Below are 26,436 nucleotides of genomic sequence, written 5' to 3' on the forward strand. Positions count from 1 at the left end.
GTGCTGAAACACCCGTGTTGTTGCCCCGCGAGGAGGCTCCCATCTTTCACTTCCCCAACCCGTCGATCGTCCAGCTGGGTCACCGGGGGGAATTGAACGAGGGATAGTGAAAGCAGGATGGAGCGTACACCAGGACAGGGGGAAAAGAGGGAGAGAGAACCCAACCTTTCTCTCCATCTCCACTTATAAATATTACAAGACAATGTCTCCACCACACAGTGGAATCTCAGCCTCCTTCCGTGCATGAATGATTCATGCAATAAAATCTCTTTCTTTCTTGCTTCCTTCGAACTGTCTTTTCTTGGCGGCGCTTAAAGTGGCCGCAGTGTGGAGGGAGGCTTCAGTGCAAAGCGACAGGGTGGAGTGCTGGAAGGGAGGGAGGAGTGTGAAGGGGTGCAGAGAGAGAGAGAGAGTGTGTGTGTGTGTGTGTGTGTGTGAGAGAGAGAGAGAGAGATAAAGAGAGAGAGAGAGACAGAGTGTGTGTGTGTGTGTGTGTGTGTGTGTGTGTGTGTGTGTGTGTGTGTGTGTGAGAGAGAGAGAGAGAGAGAGAGAGAGAGAGAGAGAGAGAGAGAGAGAGAGAGAGAGAGAGAGTGTTTGTGTGTGTGTGTGTGTGTGTGTGTGTGTGTGAGAAAGAGACAGTGTGTGTTGGGTGGTGGAAGGGTGATGGTTGGTAGGGAGCCGAGGAAAGGTGAAAGAGGTAACATTTTGAGAGCATGATGGTGTGCGTAAATGATGTAAAAGAATGAAAGAAATGGAGATTTACAGATTAGTGTTGAGACTGCTATAATATAGTATAGATATATATGTAACGCTGATATAATGAGTTGAAAGGCCTATCATACATTAGTCCTCATTTTATTTTACCATACCATAAAAGTATGTAAATGACAAATGTCAATTTTGTTCACTTTTCTCCTTTGTTATCAAAAACAGTACATAGTATTAAATTGGACTGATATAGAATTTCACAGGTATAGGCCTAACAGCTAACCATGACAATATCTCCATACTCATTCGATCATTAAAGTCAGCTGTGTCCTCAAGTGCGTCAAGGTTGAAGCAACACGCGGCAGTTTTGACGCATGACTAAATTTCTTCAGTTCAGCTCTGGGAATTGTTGCGCGTGTGGAGGTCCACTGTCCCTTTTAGTTGAATTACAGTGGCAAGTAGTTCGTTGGGGGAAACAATAAAAACGATATACGGTAAAAGTTCTATAACATTTTGGGAGAACGGTTAATTTTGTATTTGGATTTTTTTTAAACACGGCGGCCAAGCTTGAGATAAGGAAGGGGAAAGGGAAATGTTGTCCGACGTTTTGGATTTGATTGTTTGAATCTATTAATTAATTTAACAACTGTTGCAAGCAAGGGAATTGCACGGGAAGGACCAATCCTGGGAGATGTAGTGTGAATGAACACCTTGGCCGTCTACCAACTCATCGCGGTGGTCGTCCTTGGTCATTTGATTACACAGCTGTTGTTTTGACTTTTTTCGAAATGCTGCGGGATCTAAGATCATCGTGGAGAATCTAGGTGGAATTTTGACTCACATTCACGTGTTCATTTCTCGAATGAATTATTTTGTCAACATTTAAAAAATCGATTGGTTTTGTTAAAAGATGAATACAGTGTTTATCACTAGGCTTCCCACCAGTTGAGTTTGGTTACCTTTCTCCCAGTTAAACTGTCTTCATCAACACCCTCAGGCGCGGCTGGCTTTGAGCATCACGTGTCTGTTTCTCGGATGCCCAGAACCGGGGCTGCGCGAGCCGGAGGTGCCGGAGACGCGACATGGGACGATTCAAATACTGATAGAGGTAAAATGTTATATGCGAACAGTTTAAAAAACGTTGAGCCTATGTATGTCTTTTTCTTTCGTTTGCAATCAATCTGCTTAAATATTTTTTATTATTATTATCTCAGCATAAAAGGGACTCAGTTGATTGTCATGGGTCTTCATCTTGGTCAGTATTTTAAATCAATGAGCGAAGGCCAGATCCGTTGTATAAAGTCAATTGCATATGAAAGTTTGCATGTATTCATATGTGAAACCCTTTATTGACAATACATTGTCAAGTTCTCTGTGTCGCGTAGCTGTCCATGGTGCTGGAATAAACTGAAATTGCCTTTCTAAAAGCTGGGGGTCGTTTGCTGCAGAATCAGAATTAGAAAAAGGCTACAGTCTTTTGCAGTTTGCTGCAAGTGTTTTAAACTCTGCCATAAACAGCTGAGCAAACTTAATTTGAAATGGCTGTGATCAATGAAAACAAGGTAAATGAATGGGCACATATTGTTTATTTTGTGTTTGTGTGCCTGAATGTGTATAAGTGTGTGTGTGTGTGTGTGTGTGTGTGTGTGTGTGTGTGTGTGTGTGTGTGTGTGTGTGTGTGTGTGTGTGTGTGTGTGTGTGTGTGTGTGTGTGTGTGTGTGTGTGTGTGTGTGTGTGTGGAGAAGAGGAGGGGGCGGGGGGCTATAATACATCTTTACCGTTTGTGACATTAACCTCAGATTTGCTTGGAAATAGCCTAGGCATCAAAAATAAACCAGTGCCTTACCAATTACCTAACAATCTGTAACTTAATCATAAAAACTAATTATAGATTATCCAATAACCGCATTTGCAGTTTTAATTCTATCAAACCAATTTAAATCTCAACTACTATTCAAACACAATACAATAGTTCAGTTTGAGATGGTTTCCATTCCTAAGATGGCGATCTTAACAAAACCAAAAATCTAGTGATTTGATTTGAAGACGATAGCCCTTGCATAGTAGTTGTGTTGTTGTTTTGGGTGGGGGGGGGGGGGGTATCTTGTCTGTGGTCTGAGCTAGATGGTGAGTTGATGCAGACAAGCCTTGTGTGGGTGTAAATGACCAGCCTCCCTGAGGAAACCGACGTCCTGGCAGAGTCGTCATGGGAACAGAATGCAATTTGTTGTGATGAGCAGGACCCTTGGGGTGGTTATGAGTAAGGAGGGTTTGAGAGACGGCAGGCGACACCTAGAGTATGGGATGAGGGTGGAGGACGGTGTGGGAGATGGCTACCATTTTACATTTGGTCACGAAACCTTTTGGTTGGCCATTTTGTTATCAGAATCAGAATGGGTTTTTATTGCCATGTAAGTTAACACAAACACAGAATTTACTGTGGCAGGAAGGTGCATACAATGAACATATATCTTAATAAAAAAAATAAAAACAATAATTGGGGTATGCATGGACAGATGTACTATCCATATCAAAGAGGTTTAGATTGAGGAGATTCCTCTGAAGAAAATAATGGCACCTGTCTAAATCATGTCTTAAACTCAAGTTATATTGTCTACTGCTCTCCTCTTGCCCATCTCAGTGAAAAAAAGACCTCTGAAGATAAAAGATGGTTGCAGAGGTCTAGAATCCATAAAAAATAGCTTCTGCTCCTAAGCAGCCACTGAGTGCTTTATTGAAATTCACAGAGAAGCTCTCTGACAAAGTGTTGGGGCTATTTTGGGTTTGATCCGCATGCATTACTACCTGACGGCCACACGGCATGGCAGTCTCTTGGACACACTCCCACATCATCACAGGAGGAAACAAGATGAAGCCCCATGAATAGTTGGTGCATACGTATTTTTTACACTCAATGTAAAATCTCAAGTCACATATACATTTAGTCATTTAGCAGACGCTCTTATCCAGAGTGACTTACAGTAAGTACAGGGACATTCCCCTGAGGCAAGTAGGGTGAAGTGCCTTGCCCAAGGACACAACGTCATTTTGCACGGCTGGGAATCGAACTGGCAACCTTCTGATTACTAGCCTGACTCCCTCACCGCTCAGCCATCTGACTCCCATCTGACATTCTTACACAGAAGATGTAGCCATTGATATACCTGTGTTAAAGGCTGTGGGCAGGTATACAATGTGCATGGCTAACGTACATGTATATGTTGATATGATGGTTTTGTGGTGGCTTGACTTCCTACTAATGGCCGTCACATCTCTTGTCTGTGCAGAGTGTTGATGGAGAGGCCTTCGAATGTCAGCCTACTAATGAATATCACCTCTCTTGTCTGTGCAGAGTGTTGATGGAGAGGCCTTCGAATGTCAGCCGGGACAGTGGTTACCGCAGGTGGACTTCTAGCGGCAGTGATCTTACTGACGATTGTAGCAGTACTGTGTTACTGTCGGTTACAGGTAGGCCAGCCATCGACACGTTTCCCACCGTCACAGTAATAAGACATATACATCTAGGGGGAGAGATGACTGCTGTGTGACTGCCCGTCGAAAAGTCACAGGTTTTTAAATCTTCTCCCTTTGGTGTACATCAAGTGGAACGCAAGATTTTTTTTACTAGTAGTGTTTACAGGGGCGGTGCACCCTCTTATGCTTGTGCTTCCTCTGTCAGTATTATTGCTGTAAGAGGGAGGAGGAAGCGAAGGAGGAGGAGGAGGAACCGGAGAACACCACCGTGTCCTCCTACGGGCGCTGTCCGACTCCCGAGCGCCTGGCGGAGCCCGACATGACGTCCATATTCCCCACGGAGGTCGACGTCAACGGGCCGGCCGTCTACACCCCGCCCCTGACCCGTAAGCCCCCCCGGTCCCACTCCTTCTGCCCCTCCTGCACACGCTACTCCCTGCCCTTCTACCTCCAGCACCCGGAGAGGCTCCGCAACGGAGGCGGCCGGATCAGCTACAGGACTGTGCAGCAGCAGGAGCTGGACCTCCCTATGGACCTGGCCAGCCTCCACCACAAGCTCAACCTCATCCGCTCTTACACCATGCGGGAGGTGGTCACCCACAGCGTCAGCACCGACGTGTAGCGCAGCCGGCGCCCCCCGCTGGCCCGGTGGACCAAACCGACGTGAGGGTTTTCAAACACGTACAGGAATTGCCTTGTCTAGGTATATTACGGGGGGGGGGGGGGGGGGGTTATATATTTTTTCCACTCCACCATTCGGATGGATTCGCTCACTTGCTCACACAGTGTGGAGAGTTTTGGTCTCACGTGAGGAAATGTTGTGCTGTTGTATCATTCACTGCTCCCGCATACACCTTTTTATCTCTCACTATGTGTTTGTAGCACTTTACATGTTAATGTGGATTTTGCTCATTTGTCTGTCAGGACCAATGCTTCTTTCTGCCATGAATACTATATGGGCATTCACTTCATGTTATTTCAGATGAAGGCAAGGACATGTTGTCTGTTTGTTTGAGCACACAAGCTGTGGCCTGTGTTTTAATGAATCCTTTTAGGAAAATAATTTGAAAAGGGCTTATTTTTGGCATAAAACATGAAGGGGATCGAAGTGAATGTTACGGTAGAATTTCGAGGAAACATCTGCTCAGAGAAATACATGTCTGCACCCAATGATATGTTATGTGGTCTCGATAAGAATTGTAATTCAAAGAATTACACAATTATTCTGTATTTCATTCATAAGCTGCTAAATGCGTCAAATATTATTTTAGTCGTTATTAACAGAAATATGTGGGAAATTAAATATTATTTCCTGTTACTGTTTCAGTTTGTGTGAGAGGAACATGTAAAAGCTAATTACCTAACTTCAAGACTCCAATTTCTGTGTCGTTATAGTGTCATGTAATGAATTAAGTAGAATTTATTTATCTGAATTTAAATTCCCACATACATAGGCTAACTAGGTCAGACACATTTATTCAAAATACAATTTTTTACGTTTCATCACGTTTGTTTTAATGGTGTCCATTTGTCTGGTATTTTAATGGTGATAATGAGAGGAAACAATGCTTCAGAAGCCAGCAGATGGCATCATCACATCCTGTTCCAGTCATCAGCTGTCATGAAAGCCATTCAAATGGCTGGTCCAAATGTGGAAACAAGCCTTTCGAATTGTTTAATTGCAGTGTTACCCAACAATAAACTGATTTAAAAGTCTATGCAATTATGCCTATGTTGTTTCTCATGTCTGCCAGGAAAATGAGTTTTAGGCTAAGATTTTCAGAAATAAGGCACATGTAGCTTTTTTTTCTCCAAAAGGTTGATTTTCTGGATGAAAAATCCACAACGTTTGAAATACTAAGGAACAATTCAACAAACTGAGAGTTTAACATTTTATTCAAACTTTAATTAAGTAACTAGTTCATTAATACGTTGATGTTTTCACTTATCAACAGTACAAAATATCAATATTTGTTTTGTACAAAGAGGTACACGGTTATACAAATACAATACACAAGCTATATATATATATATATATATAAAATGAGACATATGTTATGAATACATCTCCACTAATTCAAGTGTCAGGAATCTTATATCACAAATGGAATCACTTTGCCCAGTCTTTGAACCCAGTCTCGTTCTTATACACAAACCATACATTAATAACTGAATTCATATCATATGCAAAATGCATTTTGAAAAATGTGTTTTGATTAATAAATAACTTATATCTGGAAAGGAAATGCCCAGCAATAAAAAAAAAACTCCAATGGTCTTTATGACAATAGCCTATGCAGAATATTATGGCAGTGAGTTTGTGATTATGACTATATCTTTCCTGTTGCGAAAAAAATTTGCATTTATAAACGAAATTAAATAATATTTATAATCAACTATCATCTTAAATACAGTTTAGACATGCAGTATAATCATTTTGAAAAATAATTTAATTGATCTTTTTACAACAGTGTGGAAAATGTTGTTCATGTTTGCTGTGAGGGAAGATCTCTGAGATATCATGCTGTCACCACTTCTCCACAGCTTGGCTCTCGACCCACTTTGGTATAAAACAATACAGTACAGAAGGCTTTCAGTTGCTTTGGCTAAAGAGATTCATCTCTTCATAAAAACAGACTGGTGGTGCTCATCTCATTTCATCCAGCCCCTGGTCAGTCCCAGGTCAGGTGTGGACATGTGACTCCATCTGGGATGGGGCTGGCAGGACTGGGAGAATGTTCCGGGGGGGTTTCTGGGTTGGATGTGGCTAGGGTTGGAGGGTGGAGAGGGAGAGGGAGAGAGAGGAGGATGAACTGGGAGGTACTGGAGCATATGTGTGGGCACTGGGACTGAGGCTGTGGGGCTGTGGGGCTGAGGCTGGGGCTGTGGGGTTGAGGCTGGGGCTGTGGGGCTGTGGGGCTGAGGCTGGGGCTGTGGGGCTGAGGCTGGGGCTGTGGGGCTGTGGGACTGAGGCTGGGGCTGTGGGGCTGAGGCTGTGGGGCTGCGGCTTCTGGAGAAAGGGCTCCCCAGGCAGGACTAGGAGGAGCGCTGGGCCCTGCAGGAGTAACAGCAGGCCTTGCTGTAGTACCAGTGGCTGCACAGGTTCACCTTCAGGGCCAGGGAGCAGTTCGTGGTGGGACGGTCCTGACAGCTCTCATCTGGACAGGAAGCCAACCAATCACAGTTTGACAACCAATCACAGTTTGATAACCAATCACAATTTGACAACCCATCAAAACACAATTTGGATTGAGACGCATTTAGGATAGGAAACAGGATGTGTGAAGTTCCCAAAGGTTCAGGGCCTGAGGCAGGGCCTGGTCCAGCTCACCTGGGGGCTCAGTGGGACAGGGCTGGAGGGCGCAGGTTTGTTTGGCCACCGGCTTGGTGAGGGGATCGCACCCGCGGACGATCTCCCGGCCCTCGTAGCACTTCACGTCCCTCATCCTGACGCCCACCCCGCAGGTTTTGGTGCACTGCGGAACATCAGAATGCAGCTGCAGCACTCAGGGTTGCGGTCGTACGCCGTCGGAGGTATTCAGACTCAGCACATAACCATGGTCCAAATATATACGTGAAACGTGACTTTATTTGGTTGTCATGTCCAAGCCACATTCTCCAGATGCCATGGAGTATCACAACAATTGTCTGTGGGATTCAGACGAGGCGTGTAGCGGGGTGAGGAAGGGAGTGTGTCTGCCGGAGTTGCAGGCCTTACCTCAGACCAGGGTGTGGTGTACCACTTGAAACACGGCCTCTCGAAACAGGTGTTCTCCTCCTCGGGTCTTTCACCGGCACCGCACTCCTCCTCGTCAAAGGTCTTGAACTTTCCGCCGGAGATGCCGGCGCACAGCACGATCCTCTGCTTCACCCCGCGGCCGCAGGTGGTGTTGCACTGTGGGAGACACCACAGCCGTCTGAATGAACCCCTCTGACCTTCTGAGAAACACTGCTATCGCTGTCAACAACTGGAATTTAGTTCCAGTTCATGGATAGGATTGAAAATATAGTTGAGACTAGAGTACAGTGGAGTAGAGGAGAGGAGATCAGAGAATATAATCTAATAAAATGTAATTGATCCTTGAGGGAAAACTGCAGTGTTACAGAAGCAAAAATGACACCATCCAGACATCCCCCCCCACCCCTCCTCCTTCCCAGGGAGCCGTCCTGTCCCTCACCCTCTCCCAGTCCTGGTTGAGCCAGTGGGGGGCACAGTCCTTGTCCCCACAGGGGTGGATGGCGAGGGGCTTGTTTTCCGGGGAGCACTGGGACTCAGGGACCACCCGGCCCTCTGGGGTCTTACAGTACACGTGGCGAACCATCTTCCCCTGGCCGCACGACCCCGAGCACTGCAACACAGAGGTAAAAGGTCAGAAGAATTGAACGTCCAATCTGAAAACCCTCACAAAAGAAAGTTTCATGAATTTTTGCGATGGTTTCCTAAAATATACATTTATATATGATAATGATGATGCTCATGAACTCCTTCATTCATAATATTTGTCTGGCATGGGAGGCAGTGGAGCTATTACATAAGTTGGTAGTCACATTATTTAAAGTACCATTATTCATTATATATGTATATTTATGTTTTGGTTTCTTACAGGTCCCCATTCAGACACGGTCCACTGGCGTTCACATGGCGGCCCTGTGCAGTTTTTGGCGTTGGAGGGGCGGGTCATGGGGTCACATGGCTTCGTGTCATCCGAACACCTTACCTCCCGCGCGACCACACCCCTGAGGCCACACTTGGCCGGACACTGAGCAGGACAAAGGGGGAACACAGTTACTGCCTCCAAAACACACTCTCACACATACACACATAGAAAAAAAGGTTCCACCCACCTCCGTCCACTCAGCCACCTCCCACTGAGGTCCACAGGTGGGGCTCTTGCAGGGCCTGCGCTCCGGGGGGCGCTCCAGTTCAGCCAGGGTGCAGAGGTCACTGTACACAGAGCTGTCCAGGCCAGGAGAGAGCATCTTCCAGCAGCGCACCAGCCTAAACTGGAACCCCTCCCCACAGGTCTGGGAGCACTCACTCCAGCTGCTCGCCTCCCACCTGGGCCAGGGTGGACCACTGTCAGATACAGTGTCATGGGAATACCACTATGCATGGAAATATACATGGACATATACTGGTGGTTGTCGAAATACTGCTACACATGGTAACATGGACATACAATAATACTGTCAGTAATGGGAATGCTCATTTAGAGTTGAAATACCATTTGTCATTGGTTGATTGCAATGTGAGGTGAAACACTATTAAAAATGCTCTCACAGTAGTCAATAGCCAATGTAAACGAGCTACGCAGTAGCTCTTCTCATTCTTTGGTCCTCTGACGGGGTCGTTTGATTTGATGTGTTCCAGCGGCAGGGCTCAGCTGGCCATGGGCGGAGCACAACATACCTGGGCTGGCATTCCCTCCCGATGCAGAAGTCATGGACAGGTTCAGGTCTGGTCAGGGCATCACAGTACATGTCGTCTACCTCCACACCATCGTAGCGTACACACATAGCCAGGGACTTAGAAACCCCTGCATGAGAGAAAGTGGGTGGCACTGTTGGGGAGAGACTCACACAGACAGAGCAGTAGTGGCAGGCATGGTCCCTAACACAGAGATACAATACAACATGTTTGTGTGTGTGTGTTTGCGTCTGTGTGTGTCTATGTTTTTGCTTCATCTGTGTGTGTCTGTGTGTGCGTGTGTGCGTGTGTACATCTGAGTGTGTGTGTGGGTCTGTGTGTGTCTGCATGCGTGTGTGTGTCTGTGCGTGCGTGCGTCTGAGTTTGTGTGTCTGTGTGTGCCTGTATGTGTGTGTGTTTGCGTGTGTGTGTGTGTCACCTATAGAACAGGTCATGCTGCAAGGCTCTTGTGCAGACAGTTTCCAGCGGTACATGTCTGCCGCACTCAGCTTGAAGTTCTTCTGCAGGAACTTCTGATTCCCCCTGTCAAACAGAACATGACGCGACATTCAGTCTGACCCCAGTGACCCCAAACGCTGGAAAGTCCTGCGTCACATCTCCGGCTGAATCAACGTCTGAATCAGAACAGACACTGTTGTGTTTTTTCATGAATTCACATAAAAGTCACTTGTGCATTCTTGTCATAACACTGGCCTTCCTTACTGCCTGGAACGTTTATTTGAAACTCACTTTGAGTTATACTTTACCGGCATTTCTCTGCAGAACTGTGACTAATTCCTGCACATTTCTCCCCAGAGGTGAATGTACAGTCTGACAGGATTTTCCCTGTCATATTTTTTCACTTTCGCCACAAATACTCTGAATTATTTGTTTCTAAGTGAAGTTTTTTCTCTCTCTCTCTCTCTCTCTCTCTCTCTCTCTCTCTCTCTCTCTCTCTCTCTCTCTCTCTCTCTCTCTCTCTCTCTCTCTCTCTCTCTCTCTCTCTCTCTCTCTCTCTCTCTCTCTCTCTCTCTCTTCTCCACTCTCTGTTTTCCTTTCTCAGGCTGCACAGGCACAAGGCTGGGCGTGTCATGTGATGTGTTTTATGGGAGCTCTGGCTGAAAAACTAGCCAAGTGCTGTTTGGACACAGCGCAGGGAAGCCAACATGAATTATAAATATGATGGAACGCAATCCCGGCCAGGTCTGGTCTTTGGCTGTCTGCTCCTGAGCCGGTTAGCTCTTAGGATGTCTCAGGGAGAAACAGGAGGAGGAGGAGGGGGACAGGCCGGCCGGCCGGCGGCGGGCCCGGAGCACATTCCATCCCCCCAACAGGAGCAGAGGGAGCTGGGCCAGGGGCACCCCCCCCCCCCCCATCTGTCTCTCCGTCCCAGACGATCCAGCTCTCCCGACATGCCACCTGGACGCGGCTTCGAAACCCCTCTCTTGTACTTGGCCCTGTGGTGCGGGGAGACCCTGTCCCCCGGTGCTCCGACCAGATGCGAGGCTCGGCCGTTTGGATTGGTTGTGCGTGCGATGGAGGGGGAAGGTGCCAGGATCAGACGTTGGGCCAAGACATCGGTCTTCATTTGACGTTGACTCACTTGTAGAGTATGTGTGTTAGGCTCAATTCGCGCTTCCTGTGTCATTTTTAGGGGCGTCATTTCTTGGGATGGACAGTGAAGACTGACACGAAATGGATGGGAGAGAACCAGGGGGGAGGACATGCAGGGGATAGCCGAGGCTGGATTTAAACCTTTGCAGGCCTCAGCCTATGTACGTGCTACACACGCTCAACCTTTGAGGAACCAGGGAGCCCCCCCCTGGGTCGTGCTCTTCAAAGCCACACGGTTTCTCTCTTCAGCAGCTCAGAGGTTTCCTTACCTGGTTCGGTTGGTGCGATTCCCACTCCTCAGGACCGTGAGAACTGTCCTGTTCTGGAAGAAGAAGTCCCCGGTGTCGTTGCGCCGGCGGCCCAGACTGAACTCCCCCACGGTCCCGTTGAAGGGGAAGCGTCGCCCGCTCTCCAGGTTGACGTACTCCATGTCCAGAGGACCCACCTCGGACAAAAACACCCCCTCGCCGTCCGTCAGGAGCTGATTGGTGGAAATGTTAATGAGCAGCTCGTCCGGACCGATGCGCTCGCCCAGCAGGACCCTCCAGATGAGATTCTGAGAGTCTGGCACCTCCTCCTGGAGGGTGGAAGATCCTGTTTGGCTGCTGTTGGCTTCTGGGGTGTTAAGACAGAGAGGAAAAGCTCTTTTTGATAAACACATCTAGCTTTGGGTTCAGAAGTAGAGTATGACAGTATGATGTATATCTTCATCTGGATTTGTTGTTCTGATATCAAGTGGCCCCAGACTAATTCTCATATTTACAGGATTGTAGTGTCGTTGGTCACAGAGGAGGCCATAGTTCAAAATTCTCAACGCTAATTGTGTGTGCTGTGTGTGTGTGTGGTGGTTGGGGGAAGGGGGGGGGGGGGAGGGCCTCCTACTAATTATAAAAAGGCCAGGAAGTTTGTACAAGTAAGAACTAGAAAACAAAGTAGACACTGGATTCACAAGCAGATATTCCTCCATCTCAGCCCTCACCCAGGCCTCCTGTGCTGGCCTCATACCTCCTTCACCCTTCCCCAGCCTGCACCACCAGGCAGGCTGAGCGCTCAGGTTAGGGCCCATTAACCCTCGTGTTACGGATGCAGACGTTTTTTAAAGAGGTGAAAACCCGCCCCTGATCCCTGCATTTTTCATCTCCTCTTCTTGCCGCTCGTCTTTGTGTATTCGACCATGAATAATACAGGACCCGCAAGGACCAGAATGGAGGTCGTTCTTTAAACCCCCCCCCCCCCCCACACCACCATCATCCCTCTTCCCCCTCCAACATTTTTATCTCATCTGATATTTGACCAGTGAACCATGATCTCCCTCTGCCTTCCACAAAACTCAAACTCGCCTTACTTACAAATATGGCATCAGATCTGATGAATGTTTCACGTGCACAGTGAGGAGTGGGGGCGGGCAGAGCTCAGCGGTTCGAGCATTTCACAGCCAAATCATCAAGATACATCATTGTTGAAGCGAGAACGCAAAGAAATCCAGACCACCAACTATCACACTGAAGGTTAGGTTGACCGGGGTCAGGGCCAGTGCACAGGGTTATGGGGTCACCTCTACCTACATTTACATTTAGCAGATGCTCTTATCCAGAGTGACTTACAGCAAGTACAGGAAGTGCCTTGGCCAAGGACATAACGTCATTTAGCACGGCCGGGAATCGAACCAACAACCTTCTGATTAATAACCCAATTCCCTAACCGCTCAGCCATCCGACCCCCATCTGACCCCCTCTACCTGTGTATTGAGGCGGGGTCGCTCCATCCTGATGACAGTCGACGGCGGCGCCCTCCACGTACACCTCATTGGTTTCCTGTCCCTTCGGCCCCTCATCCTCGCCAGCGCTGGCGCCCCCCTGCCTCAGCACCTGGGCCTTGTCGTCCACGCTCCCGTTGGAGGCCAGCACCACGGCCCCCACCTCCAGCGAGGCCCCTGCTGCTGCGGCGCCGTCCTGGCCCGTGTAGAGGGGGGGCGGGGGGACGGGCGACAGCGACTCCCGGAGGGTGGTGTACTCGAAGGTGACGTAGGGGATACGCCCGTTTTGGTTCCATACCTTAGAGGGGGGGCATACATGACGGAAATGGTCAGAAGAAGGAATGGGGGACTGTGCCAGAAGGAAGACCCAGGCCCAGGCCCAGGCCCGGGCAGAGGCCCAGGCCCAGGCCCGGGCAGAGGCCCAGGCAGAGGCCCAGGCAGAGGCCCAGGCAGAGGCCCAGGCCCAGGCAGAGGCACAGGCCCAGGCCCAGGCAGAGGCACAGGCAGAGGCACAGGCCCAAAATCCTAATCAGACCCACACCCCACCCCCAGGCTGCAGTACCAGAATATTGACAGGCTGGTCAATGGGGCCCTTGGCCACAATGTATTCAATCCCAGTCTCATATACGTCCATGGGCCTGCGGTACTTGAAGATGGTCCCCGCTGCATGGAAGTTCTGGGGGGTGTCCACCTTGTAGGCCCCGTTAAAGAAGAAGTTCCCAGCCTGGTCAGTCACAGCTGAGGATAGAGGGCAGGTCAAAGGTCAAAGGTCACTCTATTTACGTTAAAGAGATAGGAGGAGGAGAGGAGGACCAGCAACTCCACAAAGACGTCGTTTGGGCCTTTTTTCGCAACTATGGTACATTACATTTGTGATACCACGTAGATGCTCCAGGGCTCGTACTCATGTGATGAAATATGTAATTTAAAATCTGTGTAAGAGTTGAATAGAAGAACCAAAAGAAACAAATCTGAGGGTACATTTACATGACCTACAGAAGAAGTATTTGACTTTACTCTACATTATTGCAAATCCTTTTAACCCTTTTGGTTTTATGTTTATAAAACTGGTGCTCTGATGAACTGACATGAGGAAACACAACACATGTAGCATTAGCTCAATGGACAGGGAAACAGGAAGTACCCACCCAAAACATCAGCTGACTTTTTCCTCTCGATGATCTGGATGTCCCAGGAGCCCTCAGGGATCTGGGTGATGAAGGAGTAACCTTGGAGACGGGAGACAGGAAACAGGAAATGTTACAACGTTCCGGGTCACCGCTGACATCAAAACACCAGAATCTCTTTTCCATTCCTTTTATGTGTTTAATGGATGAGTGGGATGTCTGTGGCAGTGGGGTCTAGTGTTTGCAATGATCTATTCTCTTCTCATGGCAATTTTGCAACGGTTTCACACTCGTACCCAAAGTAGTGGCCCCACGACGGAAGCTTCCGGTGACCCTGCTACAGCTGCTCCCGTTGCCCTGACAAACTCCACACTTATCCAGGGTGTTGGGGGAGAACAGTACTCCATCGCATCCAATTGGCTGTCGAACAACACAAAGTGCTCAGCCGGTAAACCCAAAGTTCCTCATCCTTTCTCTGACCAAAAAGGCTACAGCCAGACATTGAAGCGAGGCGTGAATCTGAATCAGAGGTGGGGTTTTTTTGTTCTTCATGTGAGATCGAGGGAGGCACACCCCTCGCCTTGTCAAACCCGCTCACCTCACACCTCCCGTCCACACACACCCCTCGGTAGTCGCTGTACTTGCAGGAAGTGCCGTCGCGCGCCGGCACCATGAGCTGGCGCTGCCCGTCGGCCGTGGTGCAGTGGAGGTCGCAGGGGTTACTGGAGATGTGAACGTAGTCGTCTGCGGACGCACACAGAGGTCAGGGGTCAAAGGCCACGGCAGTTGTCGTCCAACAGGGGGGGCTCGGTAGGGGAACGACAGGGCGTTTTCTTTTATGAGTTTTACCCGGATACAGTGGTTTCCAGTGGTAGTTCCTGCCATTGTAAAGCTGTGAGTTGAAGGACCAGCACTGCTCCTCTCTGAAGCTCCTCCCAGATGAAGGGCAGTCCTGAGGAGGGAGGAAGGGTTCACATTGGGAGTTAGAGACCCCGGTTACATAGGTCTCTAGGAGGATTTTGTAACCGTGTAAAATAGTTGTGAAACGTTTCCCATTTGACACTCATCTCTGGATGTGCGCGTCTGGGCCTGTTTTTGTAAGATGGGAAGCAAGAGTGAGAAAGGGAGAGAGAGAGAAAGGAAGAGGGGAGAGAAGGGAGACAGAGGGAGATATGAGATAGAAAGTGACAAAGAAAAATAGAAAGAGAGAGACCTTACCTTGGTGTTACAGAGGATGTATTTCCGTGCAATACCTGTGCAGGTCACATTGTCCCTACCAGTGGCTGCTTTCTTTCTTTGGATAAAATACATTCAATTAGCAAAAACCACAGCTCAAAATACGATTACGTCTAAATCACAGTGTCAACAACACACTATCAAAACTACATCAGCAGACACCAATACATGTTTCTTGATTGGTTGAGACCGATACACTGTTGTGATTGGTCCAACCAACCTGGTCAGCAGATGCCCTTTTGGTCAGGGGTCTTACCTCTGTTTGAGACAGTGCCTCTCCTGAGACATGACCCCCCCTCCGCAGGTGCGGGTGCAGGCGGTCCATTTGGCCCACTCCCCCCACCAATAGGTGTTCCCCTCCTGGTCATCCTCCAGGCTGTTCGAGGCCACACCTTCCTCCTGGACACACACACACACACATACAGGCACACATTCGTGTGCGAGTCATTGAGTGAGTCAAGATTCAAACAGAAGCAATGGAGATGAAACAGTTAAAAAGATAAATACGGAGACGGAAAAAGGAAGAGATAGAAAGAGAGAAAGGAGGGAGGGAGAGGATAAGACAGAACAGTGCCATGGAGAACAGTAGAGAGAAAAAGAAATAGAGAGGGAAAGAGAGAGAGAGAGAGAGAGAGAGAGAGCGAGAGAGAGAGAGAGAGAGAGAGAGCGAGAGAGAGAGAGAGAGAGAGAGAGAGAGAGAGAGAGAGAGAGAAACGAAAGTGGGAAAAGGCAGGGAAAGAGAGAAAGCCGGGAAGATAGAGAGAAAGAACCGCGAGGGGAAAAAAAGAAGGAGAGATACCGGTCACAGAGACCACCACCAGCTCCATGTCGTACCTGCCCCCTGGCGGACAGGTTTCCTACGGACAGAACCAGAGTCAGGAATCCCAGCAGCACCAGACTGACCTCACCGCACTGCTCCCACGTCCAGAACCTCATCCTGTTCCGGAAGAAACACGCTAACTTCATCCCCTGTGCATGTACTCTCCCCTACCCCATCTGTGTCATACAACGCATACAGTTTGTCGTGTATATCATACTCCACATACCTGCGTACCATTATGTGCTTATGCCTCAGAAATCGGACTGAAATAGCGAGCGAAAAAAAAAAAACGAGCTAATGCTAGCATTGTCTGCGGTTAACCTGCTTCTTGCATTGGTTTCAGATTCAACGCCTCTGGACATTTCAGAGCTCTGGCAGTCACTGTGGTCTTGGCTGCCGTCCTCAGACTGAGAAGTGTCACAGACAGACTGTTGAGTGAGCACAGGTGTTGGAGGAAGGATTTGGACCGTGAACGGCCCATGTAAAAGTTAAACAAGCCTCTGTGTGGGAGTGACTAAGGTACATTTCCTATGGGCTTCCACACAGGTGTGTCTTTGTGCGGCTCGCAGTCGGTGCGAATGCACCGGTTTCCCGCGGAATCTTGCGGCGCAGCGAGTGACCTTACGCACGCACACCCGTGTCGAAACGCAAACACACACCGTGACAGAGAAACTTGATGGCACTTTGACACATTTGGACGCACAGGTGTGTGTCTGTACTTGTGTACATGCTTGGACAGAACTCGGACAGACACACTAGGACAGACACCCCTAAACCCATTGTATCCCCCATCCTTCTCCTCTCATCAGTCCACTAACTCCAGTCAGGTAGGCTACTCAAAGCAAGCAAACAGATAGTGTAGTCTTGTTTAGAGCAGTCTGGCTAACTCTGGCACTAAACATTGGTGACAGGTGTCTTAAAACTACCCGCACGAACACCTGGGCTTCATTATCCTCCCAGACACAGCTGGAGCACGTCCAGTTGCCAAAGACACACACACACACACACAAATACACACACTCAGACATTTAGTCCTCTCTCTCTCTCTCTCTCTGTCGCACGCACACAATGTCTCTCTTTCTCTCTCACACACCCACACACGCACACACACACTCGATCTCTCTCACGCAGCCTCTCTCCCTCCAACAGAACCGCGCAGTCTGTCGCCCGTGCTGGCGAGACAGGCCTTCCTCTCCCTCGTTTTCCTAGCCCTGCTTCCCATGACCGTGCAGGAGAGTAAACACACTCCCAACCCACCCTCCGCTCAGGCCCCACCCCGTGCCCACCTGCTGCCCCCCGGGTGCCCCCCCCCCACCACCACCACCATCACCTCCACTTGGGGAAGAGGGAGTGTTTTTCTTTTGCTGGCGGCACAGCAGACAGACAGCAGGCTGTCCCCTTGGGAGCCCGTTTTCTGGAGCAGAGGGGGAGAGAGAGAAGCCGGGGCACTGGGGAGGCTAGGGGGAGGGGGGAGGGGGGAGGGGAGGGGGTCTCTGTCTGGAAGCCAGGGAGGGTAGAATCATCCTTTCTGGAGAGCTGTTTAACCAGACTGGAGCTCCCTCCCTCTTCCCTCCTTCCTCTCCTCTCAGCAGCCCTCTCACGTTCTCTTCGTGTGAAGTGGAAAATGGATGGGGGCTCTCTTGCTCCCCGGCACTCCTGGGTCCTCTGGATAGTGTATACAAAGAGGAGCGCAGACAGAGAGAGAGAGAGAGAGAGAGAGAGAGAGAGAGAGAGAGAGAGAGGCAGAGAGAGTGAGAGAGGAAGGAAAAGACAGAGATGGAAAGAGAGAGAGAGAGAGAGAGAGAGAGAGAGAGAGAGAGAGAGAGAGAGAGAGAGAGATGGAGGGGGAGAGAGATGGAGGGGGAGAGAGAGAGAGCCTGGTCGAAGCGAAAAAGACGTGAAGCTTCACAGACCGGTGGAGCACATGTGTTTTGTACTCTCGTTTACCTCCGCTCTGGTTCACTTCTCTGAGGAATCCCACGTGTATCACTTCAGACAGTCATTAACCCTTGCGCTGCCTTCGGGTCATTGTGACCCACCGTTGTGGTGCAAAAGGTGAAGGCACCACAAGGGACTCCACGCATCCACGCATCATTCGGGATTCTCCCACAATATCATAACTTCATTTTCAAAACTGATCCCGTGCAGTCAACCACCTGAACCAGCTGGGAACAAACTGCCTATCTACAACTACCCTCAATTCAAGTACAATGGCCAACCCTTTCGGGAAAAGTTCTGGGAGTTTTTCAACTATTTATGAGATGTAAGGGCCAGGGTTTTTTTTCTGACCATGTACCCCAGCCAGTCAGGAGAAACTCTAGACCCTTGTTCCATATGCAACAGGTGGCTCGGCGTGCTGAATTCAACCTGCCAAGTAGTATAGTTAATACTTTTTTCAAGACATCCATTTACAAAACATGTACATTTTTTTCACAGCAGACACATTCATTTCAGACATCTGTTCATCTGTCTGCATGCATAGAAGCGCTTAGCATGCCTTTCTGTCCTCTTCAGTTTGGTGTTTGTTTTTCGTCAACATGACATGATGTCAACCTTTTTTTCCTTTCAATTTAACAACGTGCCCTGTGTTGAGCTCCCAAACACTTTTTAGTAGCCTCAACTATGACATCGGTGTTAGGGGAAGCAGGAACTTCACCTCATTAGAGCGTTCCCCAGCGGCACAGAGATATGAAGCTGTGCGGCCAGACTGTGACTCAGTTGGCACGCCGACTCACACTACATAAACAGCTTTGGGAGCAATTGTATTGGTCAGGCACATTGGCTCCTCTCTGTTTCTCACAAAACATGGCTCACTGGCACACACACACACACACATACACACTGGCATACAGAAGCACATGCAGACATAAACACACAAACACACGCACACACGCGTAGGCGGGATAGTTTAAATATTTACCCACTCACCTCAGTCCAGGGCTGTCAGAGTGCTGTGATGCTGTCGGGTCAGTGTGGGCGGGTGGTGTTGTGCGGTGAGGTGCTGCTACTGCCGTGAAGATGTGTGCAGTGCAGCGCAGGGAGAAAGAGAGAGAGCTAGGTAAGGTGTGCTGCCCCAGCATCCCTCTTTCGCCTCTCTCCTCCCTCCCTCCAACCCCTCCACTCCCCTCCCCTCCACTCCTCTCCTTTCCTCCCTCTCCTCCCCTCCCTTCCTAACCTCACCTAACCCAATCCCTTCCCCTCCCTCTTCTCTCCTCCTCTCCTCCCTCCCCTCCCCCACAGCAGCAGGAAGAGAGTGGCAGCAGGGGGAAGAAACACCCAGAAAAAGAGTCTCTCTGCCCACTGCCAAGCAGAGCTGGGTCTGCTTCTACTGTGGCGGCTACGTGGTGGTGCTGGTGGTGACCGGGGGATGGTATTCCTGATGGTGGTGATGATGGTGGTGCTGGTGATTGTTGGTGTTGGTGATGGTGGTGATGGGGGTGGTGCTAGTAGTGGTGAATGGTGGTGATTGGTGGTGATTGGTGGTGGTGATAGCTAGTGGGGATGGGGGTGGTAGTGGTGGTGATGGTGGTGGTATTCTACACATGTATACCAAGTTTGAAGTCAATTGGATCTACGGAAGATTTAGAAGAAGATTTTTGTAGGTTTTCCAAAAGTTTTTACTGTACAAGAAAAGTCTGATGTTATGGGTCATTGAAACTTTTTTGTTCCCCATGAGAAATAAGGCATGTATACCAATGTTCAGGCATTTTGGAGTAATGAAGTTCATGGGAAATCCCGTAGACTTTGGGCGTGGCTTATAGCGCCACCTATGGGCGTACGTGGGCTATTAGCGGCCCGGGAGTAGTGAGGGACCTTTTGTATCATTCGGCCAAATTTGAACAAATGTGGCCAAGGACTTTTTGAGCTATTGAGCCATTTCATGGAGAAAAAAAATTCTAAGAAGAATACCATCAAAAACAATAGGTTTCCTCCCACTGGAGGACCCCTAAAAAGGTGCCTGCTTGGAGAGGGGCAGCGCAGACACTGAATGACTCGAACAGCAGCAGCAGCAGCAGGCGTTTGAGGACCACCATGCCTGCCCAGGATGTTCTCCGCTCTGCTGCCTCCGCGTCTGCTGGCTGCATTAGGAGCCCCGGTGCTCTGCTACACTGCTAGGCTTCAATCACGAGCTACGCACAATCAGAGATTTATACGGTGATAGACCTCGTTGAGGGAGAACTGCACAGTCTGCAAGGCAAGAGGTATGGCCTCTCTCTCCCCACTCTTTAGAAGCCAAAAGCATGAGGACGGCAAAGAGGGTAACTAACAACACTCCCGAGAAGTGGTGCGGTGTGCGTGCGTGTGTGTGTGTGTGTGCGTGTGTGTGTGCGTGTGTGTGTGTGTGAGAGAGAAACGGTCTGGAGACACGATGGTTAGGACACTTTTTTTTTCCACCACAGATGTTGGTGGAATTATAAATAAGTCAAAGAGGCGGTTTCACAGAGAGAGAGAGAGGTCTTGAAAGGAGAAGTGGACTTTCTAAACCCTCAAGGCACAAACAAGACCACAAAATTCAATCATAAAAGCAACAATACTTTAATTAAGCATAAGAGCCCACTGTCATTGCCGTCGAGACTGTATATAAAAAGGACACGAAAACATCCAAAGTGCAAACTTGCAAACTTCAAGACGCTTCATCTTATTTTACGTTCCGTTGCTGGGATTATCACTGTGGATAGTGAGAGTATTTTCCGAGCTCAGAAGCACAGTGAGTGTTTCTCCTCCAGTAAAAAAGAGACACCATAAAACTGATGTCCTCTTGGCTCAAAGCCTAGCTCTATCCAGACAGGTAGTGCATTTTAAACAGATAGACAGGCAGGCATGCAGGCAGACAGACAGAAAGACCAACCGACAGAAAGATTGGCAAACAAGCACATCTATAAACAGATGATGACATCATTAAAACAACAAACAGCCTAAAAACACAAACTGAGTTCTGAATCTGTACAAATTTCTCAACAGAAGCATTTCTTCTTTGGGATATTGTTATTTTAAACATAATGCAACTCCCAAATTACCACAACCGCTTGTTTAAAAAGGCCTTTTCCTCATCCACTTGCATTGTACCTAGGCTGAAACCTAAGCATTGCGCTCAATTATTTGTAAAAGAAGAGAAGGGCAGAGGGCAGAACTATTTATTACCAAATCAAAAGGAAGCCTGCTGTTTTCTCAGATGCATGCAGGAAGTCAGTCTTGCATTCCCACACTAGAATGGCCATGTTTAGACAGAGGGGGCCTGAGGTGAAAGTAACCATGAAGCACTTTCCTACCCCCCCCTTACCCCCCCCCCCCCCCAGCACTTCGCCCCCACCCAGTCCTTCATTTACCCCCACCCCTCCAGCCCTCCCCCCCCCACCCTCCCTCACCACAGACTTGCGTGGCACTCCCCACAAACTCCACCCCTAACCTCTGACCCCAAGGCCCTGGAGGATTGTGGAGGAGTCCTAGGGGAGGGTCAACCCATTTCCCCCCACCCCACAGCACCCCATTCTCCTCATTCCAGCCCGGCACAGGGACATGGGCGGGGGCAACGCTGACAGTCCTGGGGTCCCCAAGCTCAGTCTGAGAGTGGCGGCCTTGCCCTCTCCCGAAGGTTTCCTGTTACAGTCCCTCCAGGAATCTGAGGCACGGGGCGTGTTCATAACTACACTGCACCCTTTGTTGTCCCCCCCCCCCATCCCAGACACACAGGCAGGTGTAACAGCTGAGAGTGGAGGAGCATAAGGGAGGGAGGGCGAGGGAGAAAGGGAGGTGAGGAGGACAAGGAGAGATAACAGAGGAGAGAAATTGGAGAGCAGGATGGGGACAGAGAGGAGAGATGGCGGAGAGGAGGAGAGGGAGAGGGAGGAGGAGTGGGAGAGAGGGAGGAGGAGTGGGAGAGAGGGAGTAGGGATCGGTAGAGAGGGAGGGAGGAGAGGTAGGGGAGAAGAGGGCAACTGCTGCTGTCTCCACAGCCACCTCCCTGATTATTTCTCCCTTTCTCTTTCATTGCATACAGTATAACTCCATTACTTCACCTGCAACCTTTTCTTGAAAGACTGTACATGCTGTTTATATAAATAAGATCAAAATGATTTATATATATTTATTATTATTACTGTTTATTTATTTATTTTCACAAAAGGAATGTATTATAAATGTTATTCTACTATTGTAAAAGCATAACCCTACAGAATACAAATAAGCAAGTGTGACCATAATACTTCAGGACACAACCTACTCTCAAGATCACTTCAGTCTCAAACTGACAGGTCTACGTCACAAACAAATGCAACCAAACAACAACCAAACAAGAATCCACTACCCTATGTGTTTTGAACCACTGTCTTGAAATGGGAGCCTTAACAAATATGCCCCCAACGCCATGGTATGTGAGCACTCTCCCTGGGTCCTCTTGTTGTGCTGGTATGCAGACAGCTGTCCAGCGATGACTCTGCTCATTCAGCCCTCACTGTGGCTGGGCCTGGGGACTTTTAAACTTTAAAGGGCTCAGTGGGCAACCAGCTGCCAGTGTGTGCCATGTGCGTGTGAGCTGTACATTGCTTTCCCAGTCCACTCGCCAGTTTGACCACTTTTTCCAAGCTGAAGACTGACTTGAAGCTTCGCTTGCTTTCGTGAACCCGTCAGCCTGTTTATTGGGAGTGGGCGTGCAGGTACGTGTAGCCGTCATGGGTGCCTTCATAGCGAAGATGCTTCTGCCGACCGTCAGCAGCCTGGTGTTCCTTCCTGCGGCCAGCGTGGCCACCAAGAGAGGATTCTACATGGAGGCCATGGTCTACTTCTTCACCATGTTCTTCACTGCGGTAAGGGACTATGGCGTTCTTAAGACTGGGATGTTGACATTCTTATGTGTGTCTGTGGGGGTCCGTGACACCTCTTGGGACACTGCCTTACATGTATTTGCAAATGTGTCAGACTAGAAATGGGTTTGAGGGAAATAACTTCAGGGAATTGTTGTATTCACCATATGAAGTCCAGTCACTTAAGATGTCTTGAGAATTGAGAGCTTCAGAATGGAGTTTTGGAGTTTGGAGAATGACTGAATGTGTTGTACCTCGTAGATATACCACGCGTGTGACGGACCAGGACTGTCCATTCTGTGTTTCATGAAGTACGATATCCTGGAGTACTTCAGTGTGTATGGCACAGCTGTCTCTATGTGGGTCACTCTGATCGGTAAGTAACATCAAACAGCTGAACCGTGATGTGTTGACTGTGTTTGAAGGCAGGGAGGCAAATCTCTTGCTGAACAGTTGTTGAAGGGCACGCTGTGCCTGTCTCTCACACATGCTCAAACATACGCTGCCTCTCTGTTTTGAACACACATATGGGCATGCACGCACACACACAGAAAGCTAAAGCTGCCTCCCTTTTTTTCTTTTAAGCTTTGGGAGACTTTGACGAGCCAAAGAGATCCACTTTGACCATGTTTGGGGCGCTGACCAGCGGTGTGAGAATCTATCAGGATCGCCTAGGTTACGGAATCTACGCTGGACCAATTGGAACAGCTGTGTTCATGATCACTGTCAAATGGGTGAGTCTTTCGGAGGATAACATACTGAACCAACGAATATTACATATTTCTCGTTATATGACCCATGTTTGACAAAATAACACTGGATTTTTCAATCAGTGTGTAAACTCCTGGGGTTAGGATAAAGAGGTAGCTACAATAACCGTACAACGCGGAGCTGAACTATTTCCTGACCTTGATGATAGAGTTTGCGTTTAACTGAACTAACAGAACTTTCGCGTTCAACTTTAGTTGCAGAAAATGAAGGAGAACAGAGGCCTGTACCCAGAGAAGAGTGTTTACACGCAGCAGGTTGGACCAGGCTGCTGCTTCGGTGCCCTTGCCCTGATGCTCCGTTTCTACTTTGAGGTATCACTCATCACACATATATTCGCAAAGGGAAAAAAAAGGATTCGAAGACGCCTTAGGCGCGCATTTGCTGTTGTTCCATTGTTCCATGTGATCCTTAAACGCCTCCTTCGAATCTAGACAGAAAGAAATTCGGCAAATGACGCCAAAGAAATGGAAGTGTACGTTCATTAAAACTGTGGTTGTGTCCCGTTTGGGCTCTTGTAGGAGTGGGACTACGCCTACGTCCACAGCTTCTACCACCTATCCCTGGCTGTGTCCTTTGTGCTGCTGCTACCCAAGAAGAACCGCTACGCAGGAACGGGTCAAAACCCGGCCAAGCTGAACTGCTACACCCTGTGCTGCTGTGTATGAAGTCCTTTTTTTTTTTATCTCACAAAGACAGGAGAGGTGATCATCCCAACAGGGTTTAATAGTAGCCTACGGGAATCCCAATATAACGTGGCATCTTATTGTATCATACGGATTGGGTGTAGGAAGAATGCTACCTTGAATTGGTTTGGTAACGTAACGCTATTGGTTAGACGGAAAGGATGGAACATCCGTCCTAGTGTTGTGAGATTGGCAGGAAAATAACTTGACTTTATATTGTATTGTTTCTGTGGAAACCACATCCCTGCTCTTACTTGGCTCTGGTCTGTTGTCCACCAGACGCCCATGCCTTCTTCTGCCAAGTCTCCAAAGGACAAGAAGAAGAAGTCCCCTTCTCGGAGTGTTTGGACGGTGCCCAGGGAGCGTCCGTGGATACGGGCCTGTAGCACCCCCACCCTCCCCCTGTACAACCCTCCGTCCACACCCGTCCACAAAGGGCTGGACATCAGCCGGCTGAAAGAGCTGAACGGATGGAAGTGATGCCAGGCAGCTTTACGTGAGATAAAAACAGGGAGTAGCATACAATGAAGGGGCTATGGTCCTATACGCCAAGTCGTGCCCTCCTGTGGTGTGAAGGACCCCGCGGGACAGGGCTGCCCTTCATCTGCCTGTGTAAAAATCAGAACCAGGACAGCTGAGGGCTTGAGAAACAAGCCAGTAAAACTGACTGGAAAATCTGTTTGTAACACAAACCCGGCAGACATTTTATCTCTCCAAGATGAATAAATTGTTTTCAAACATTTTCCAGTAGGGACCAGTTCATCTAATCCTCTCCTTCCTTCTCTCTGAGAGGAACTAGGCAAATAAATTTGGTTATGAAAATTACAAGATTGTAAAAGCACATTTCGCTATATCCCCAATGTGCCAAGCAGGTTGTCTGGTGTATCAGACTTCAGAGTGCAGCCAAATGCAGTCCAGACACTGTGCAGTAAACCGACTGCAGGTCTTTTAAATGGTTCTGGAGTAGCAGGTGTAGACTTGTGTGTGTCCATTCCAATTCACTGACCAAGCAACTTTGTCTATATTCCCTATCCTATAGTTTCTCTCACTAATCCGCAAGTATTGTGTAATGTACATAATGTTAATTTATTGCATTGGGAAATGTTATTTTTAATTTAAGATGTTTTTTGATGTCATTCTTTTCTAATTAACCGTTTGAAAATAAAAATGTGTGAATTTGAATCTTTTTTTGTTTTGTATGGATCGTTTTGGACAGGATTCGATAGGAATCATCAGTTTGAGAAACATCATACTAACAAGTCAGCAGACAGAGAAATGACTGGCACATGCAAGTAAAAAAAAAAGGCCCTTTTCAATACAGGTAGATATGTACACCACGTGCGTTCACTGCTCCTCAACTGCTCTGAACACGACCCAAAGATTACAAACGTGTTCTACACAACTTAGACAAAACAGTCTCCAGCCAAATGTGAATGAAACTCCCGTCCAGCAGGAATGTTTTGAACTCGGGCCAGGCCGCGAGCTCCTGTGCCCAGAGAAAGGTGTTTTTGTCTGGGCTCGAAATCTGCCGGCCGCTGGCTCTCTCGACTACACATCCCATTCCTGACAGGAGGAAGGTAACCCGAGCCTTTTATTACGCAGGGTGTGAAACACTTCTCAGTCCCTTTACGACCACTGTCTGTCCCAGACCACTTTGTTCGGGGGGCTAGCGGCCCACACACACACACACACACACACACCGAGCTGAACCCAGCCCAGTCCCCACAGGGCTGCTGCTGTGGCGGCCTGGCGGGGAACCCTCCAGTCCTGGGGCGACCATGTCAACACCATAACAGATGATTGACAACGCTCAGCCTGGAGTTGTCTCCGCCATTGTCTGCACCCTCATACCACACACCATTTCAGACATTTTTGGGGGTGTCTAAATAAAAATTTTAAAAAAGCCATGAAAAAATCTCCTCTCTCCCAGTTTTGGAGCTCTCAGTCTCCATGTTTCAGTCCCTGCATGCTTCCTCGCGCCAGTGTAGTCAATGACTTGCATTAACCAGCACAGTTCTTCGGCCAATGAGGAATTCCTAA

General features: G+C 48.6%; 4 protein-coding genes across 7 annotated transcripts in view; 2 read left to right on the forward strand and 2 right to left on the reverse strand.

Moving 5' to 3' along the window:
* The window catches only part of gldc (glycine dehydrogenase (decarboxylating)), a 133,824-nt gene that overhangs the window by 59,084 nt on the left and 48,304 nt on the right, over positions 1-26,436 (reverse strand). The window lies entirely within an intron of this gene.
* On the forward strand, positions 1,064-5,895 carry LOC134011927 (protein FAM163B). Of its 4 annotated transcripts, none has more exons than XM_062451473.1 (5): positions 1,064-1,202; positions 1,365-1,532; positions 1,706-1,816; positions 4,061-4,176; positions 4,388-5,895. In XM_062451473.1, exons 4-5 carry the CDS (start codon positions 4,084-4,086, stop codon positions 4,802-4,804), a joined length of 510 nt encoding a protein of 169 aa, XP_062307457.1. In that variant the 5' UTR covers positions 1,064-1,202; positions 1,365-1,532; positions 1,706-1,816; positions 4,061-4,083; the 3' UTR covers positions 4,805-5,895. The 4 variants fall into 4 exon arrangements, with proteins under 4 accessions (XP_062307457.1, XP_062307459.1, XP_062307458.1 ...); XM_062451475.1 differs by having other exon boundaries at positions 1,369-1,532; XM_062451474.1 differs by having other exon boundaries at positions 1,064-1,532.
* Positions 7,171-16,258, reverse strand: adamtsl2 (ADAMTS-like 2). Its single transcript, XM_062451481.1, has 18 exons — positions 16,157-16,258; positions 15,579-15,721; positions 15,305-15,380; positions 14,936-15,038; positions 14,685-14,830; positions 14,383-14,506; positions 14,108-14,188; positions 13,522-13,697; positions 12,942-13,257; positions 11,473-11,818; positions 10,029-10,132; positions 9,593-9,719; positions 9,028-9,241; positions 8,787-8,942; positions 8,361-8,531; positions 7,901-8,077; positions 7,514-7,658; positions 7,171-7,340 (listed from the first exon to the last, which is right to left on the reverse strand). Exons 1-18 carry the CDS (start codon positions 16,256-16,258, stop codon positions 7,219-7,221), a joined length of 2,829 nt encoding a protein of 942 aa, XP_062307465.1. The 3' UTR covers positions 7,171-7,218.
* On the forward strand, positions 22,796-24,451 carry mymk (myomaker, myoblast fusion factor). Its single transcript, XM_062451593.1, has 5 exons — positions 22,796-22,945; positions 23,204-23,318; positions 23,528-23,676; positions 23,908-24,024; positions 24,232-24,451. Exons 1-5 carry the CDS (start codon positions 22,811-22,813, stop codon positions 24,376-24,378), a joined length of 663 nt encoding a protein of 220 aa, XP_062307577.1. The 5' UTR covers positions 22,796-22,810; the 3' UTR covers positions 24,379-24,451.

This window comes from Osmerus eperlanus, chromosome 25, assembly GCF_963692335.1.
Source record: "Osmerus eperlanus chromosome 25, fOsmEpe2.1, whole genome shotgun sequence".
NCBI lineage: Eukaryota > Metazoa > Chordata > Actinopteri > Osmeriformes > Osmeridae > Osmerus > Osmerus eperlanus.

Coding starts and splice junctions, on each gene's coding strand:
- mymk (XM_062451593.1), top strand. CDS start 22,811: ATGGGTGCCTTCATAGCGAAGATGCTTCTGCCGACCGTCAGCAGCCTG. Junction 22,946..23,203: donor TCACCATGTTCTTCACTGCG/GTAAGGGACTAT, acceptor TGTACCTCGTAG/ATATACCACGCGTGTGACGG. Junction 24,025..24,231: donor TGCTCCGTTTCTACTTTGAG/GTATCACTCATC, acceptor GGGCTCTTGTAG/GAGTGGGACTACGCCTACGT.
- adamtsl2 (XM_062451481.1), bottom strand. CDS start 16,258: ATGAGGTTCTGGACGTGGGAGCAGTGCGGTGAGGTCAGTCTGGTGCTG. Junction 14,831..14,935: donor CTGGAAACCACTGTATCCGG/GTAAAACTCATA, acceptor GTGCGTCCGCAG/ACGACTACGTTCACATCTCC. Junction 13,698..14,107: donor AAAGTCAGCTGATGTTTTGG/GTGGGTACTTCC, acceptor CTCTATCCTCAG/CTGTGACTGACCAGGCTGGG.
- LOC134011927 (XM_062451474.1), top strand. CDS start 4,084: ATGTCAGCCGGGACAGTGGTTACCGCAGGTGGACTTCTAGCGGCAGTG. Junction 4,177..4,387: donor TGTGTTACTGTCGGTTACAG/GTAGGCCAGCCA, acceptor TTCCTCTGTCAG/TATTATTGCTGTAAGAGGGA.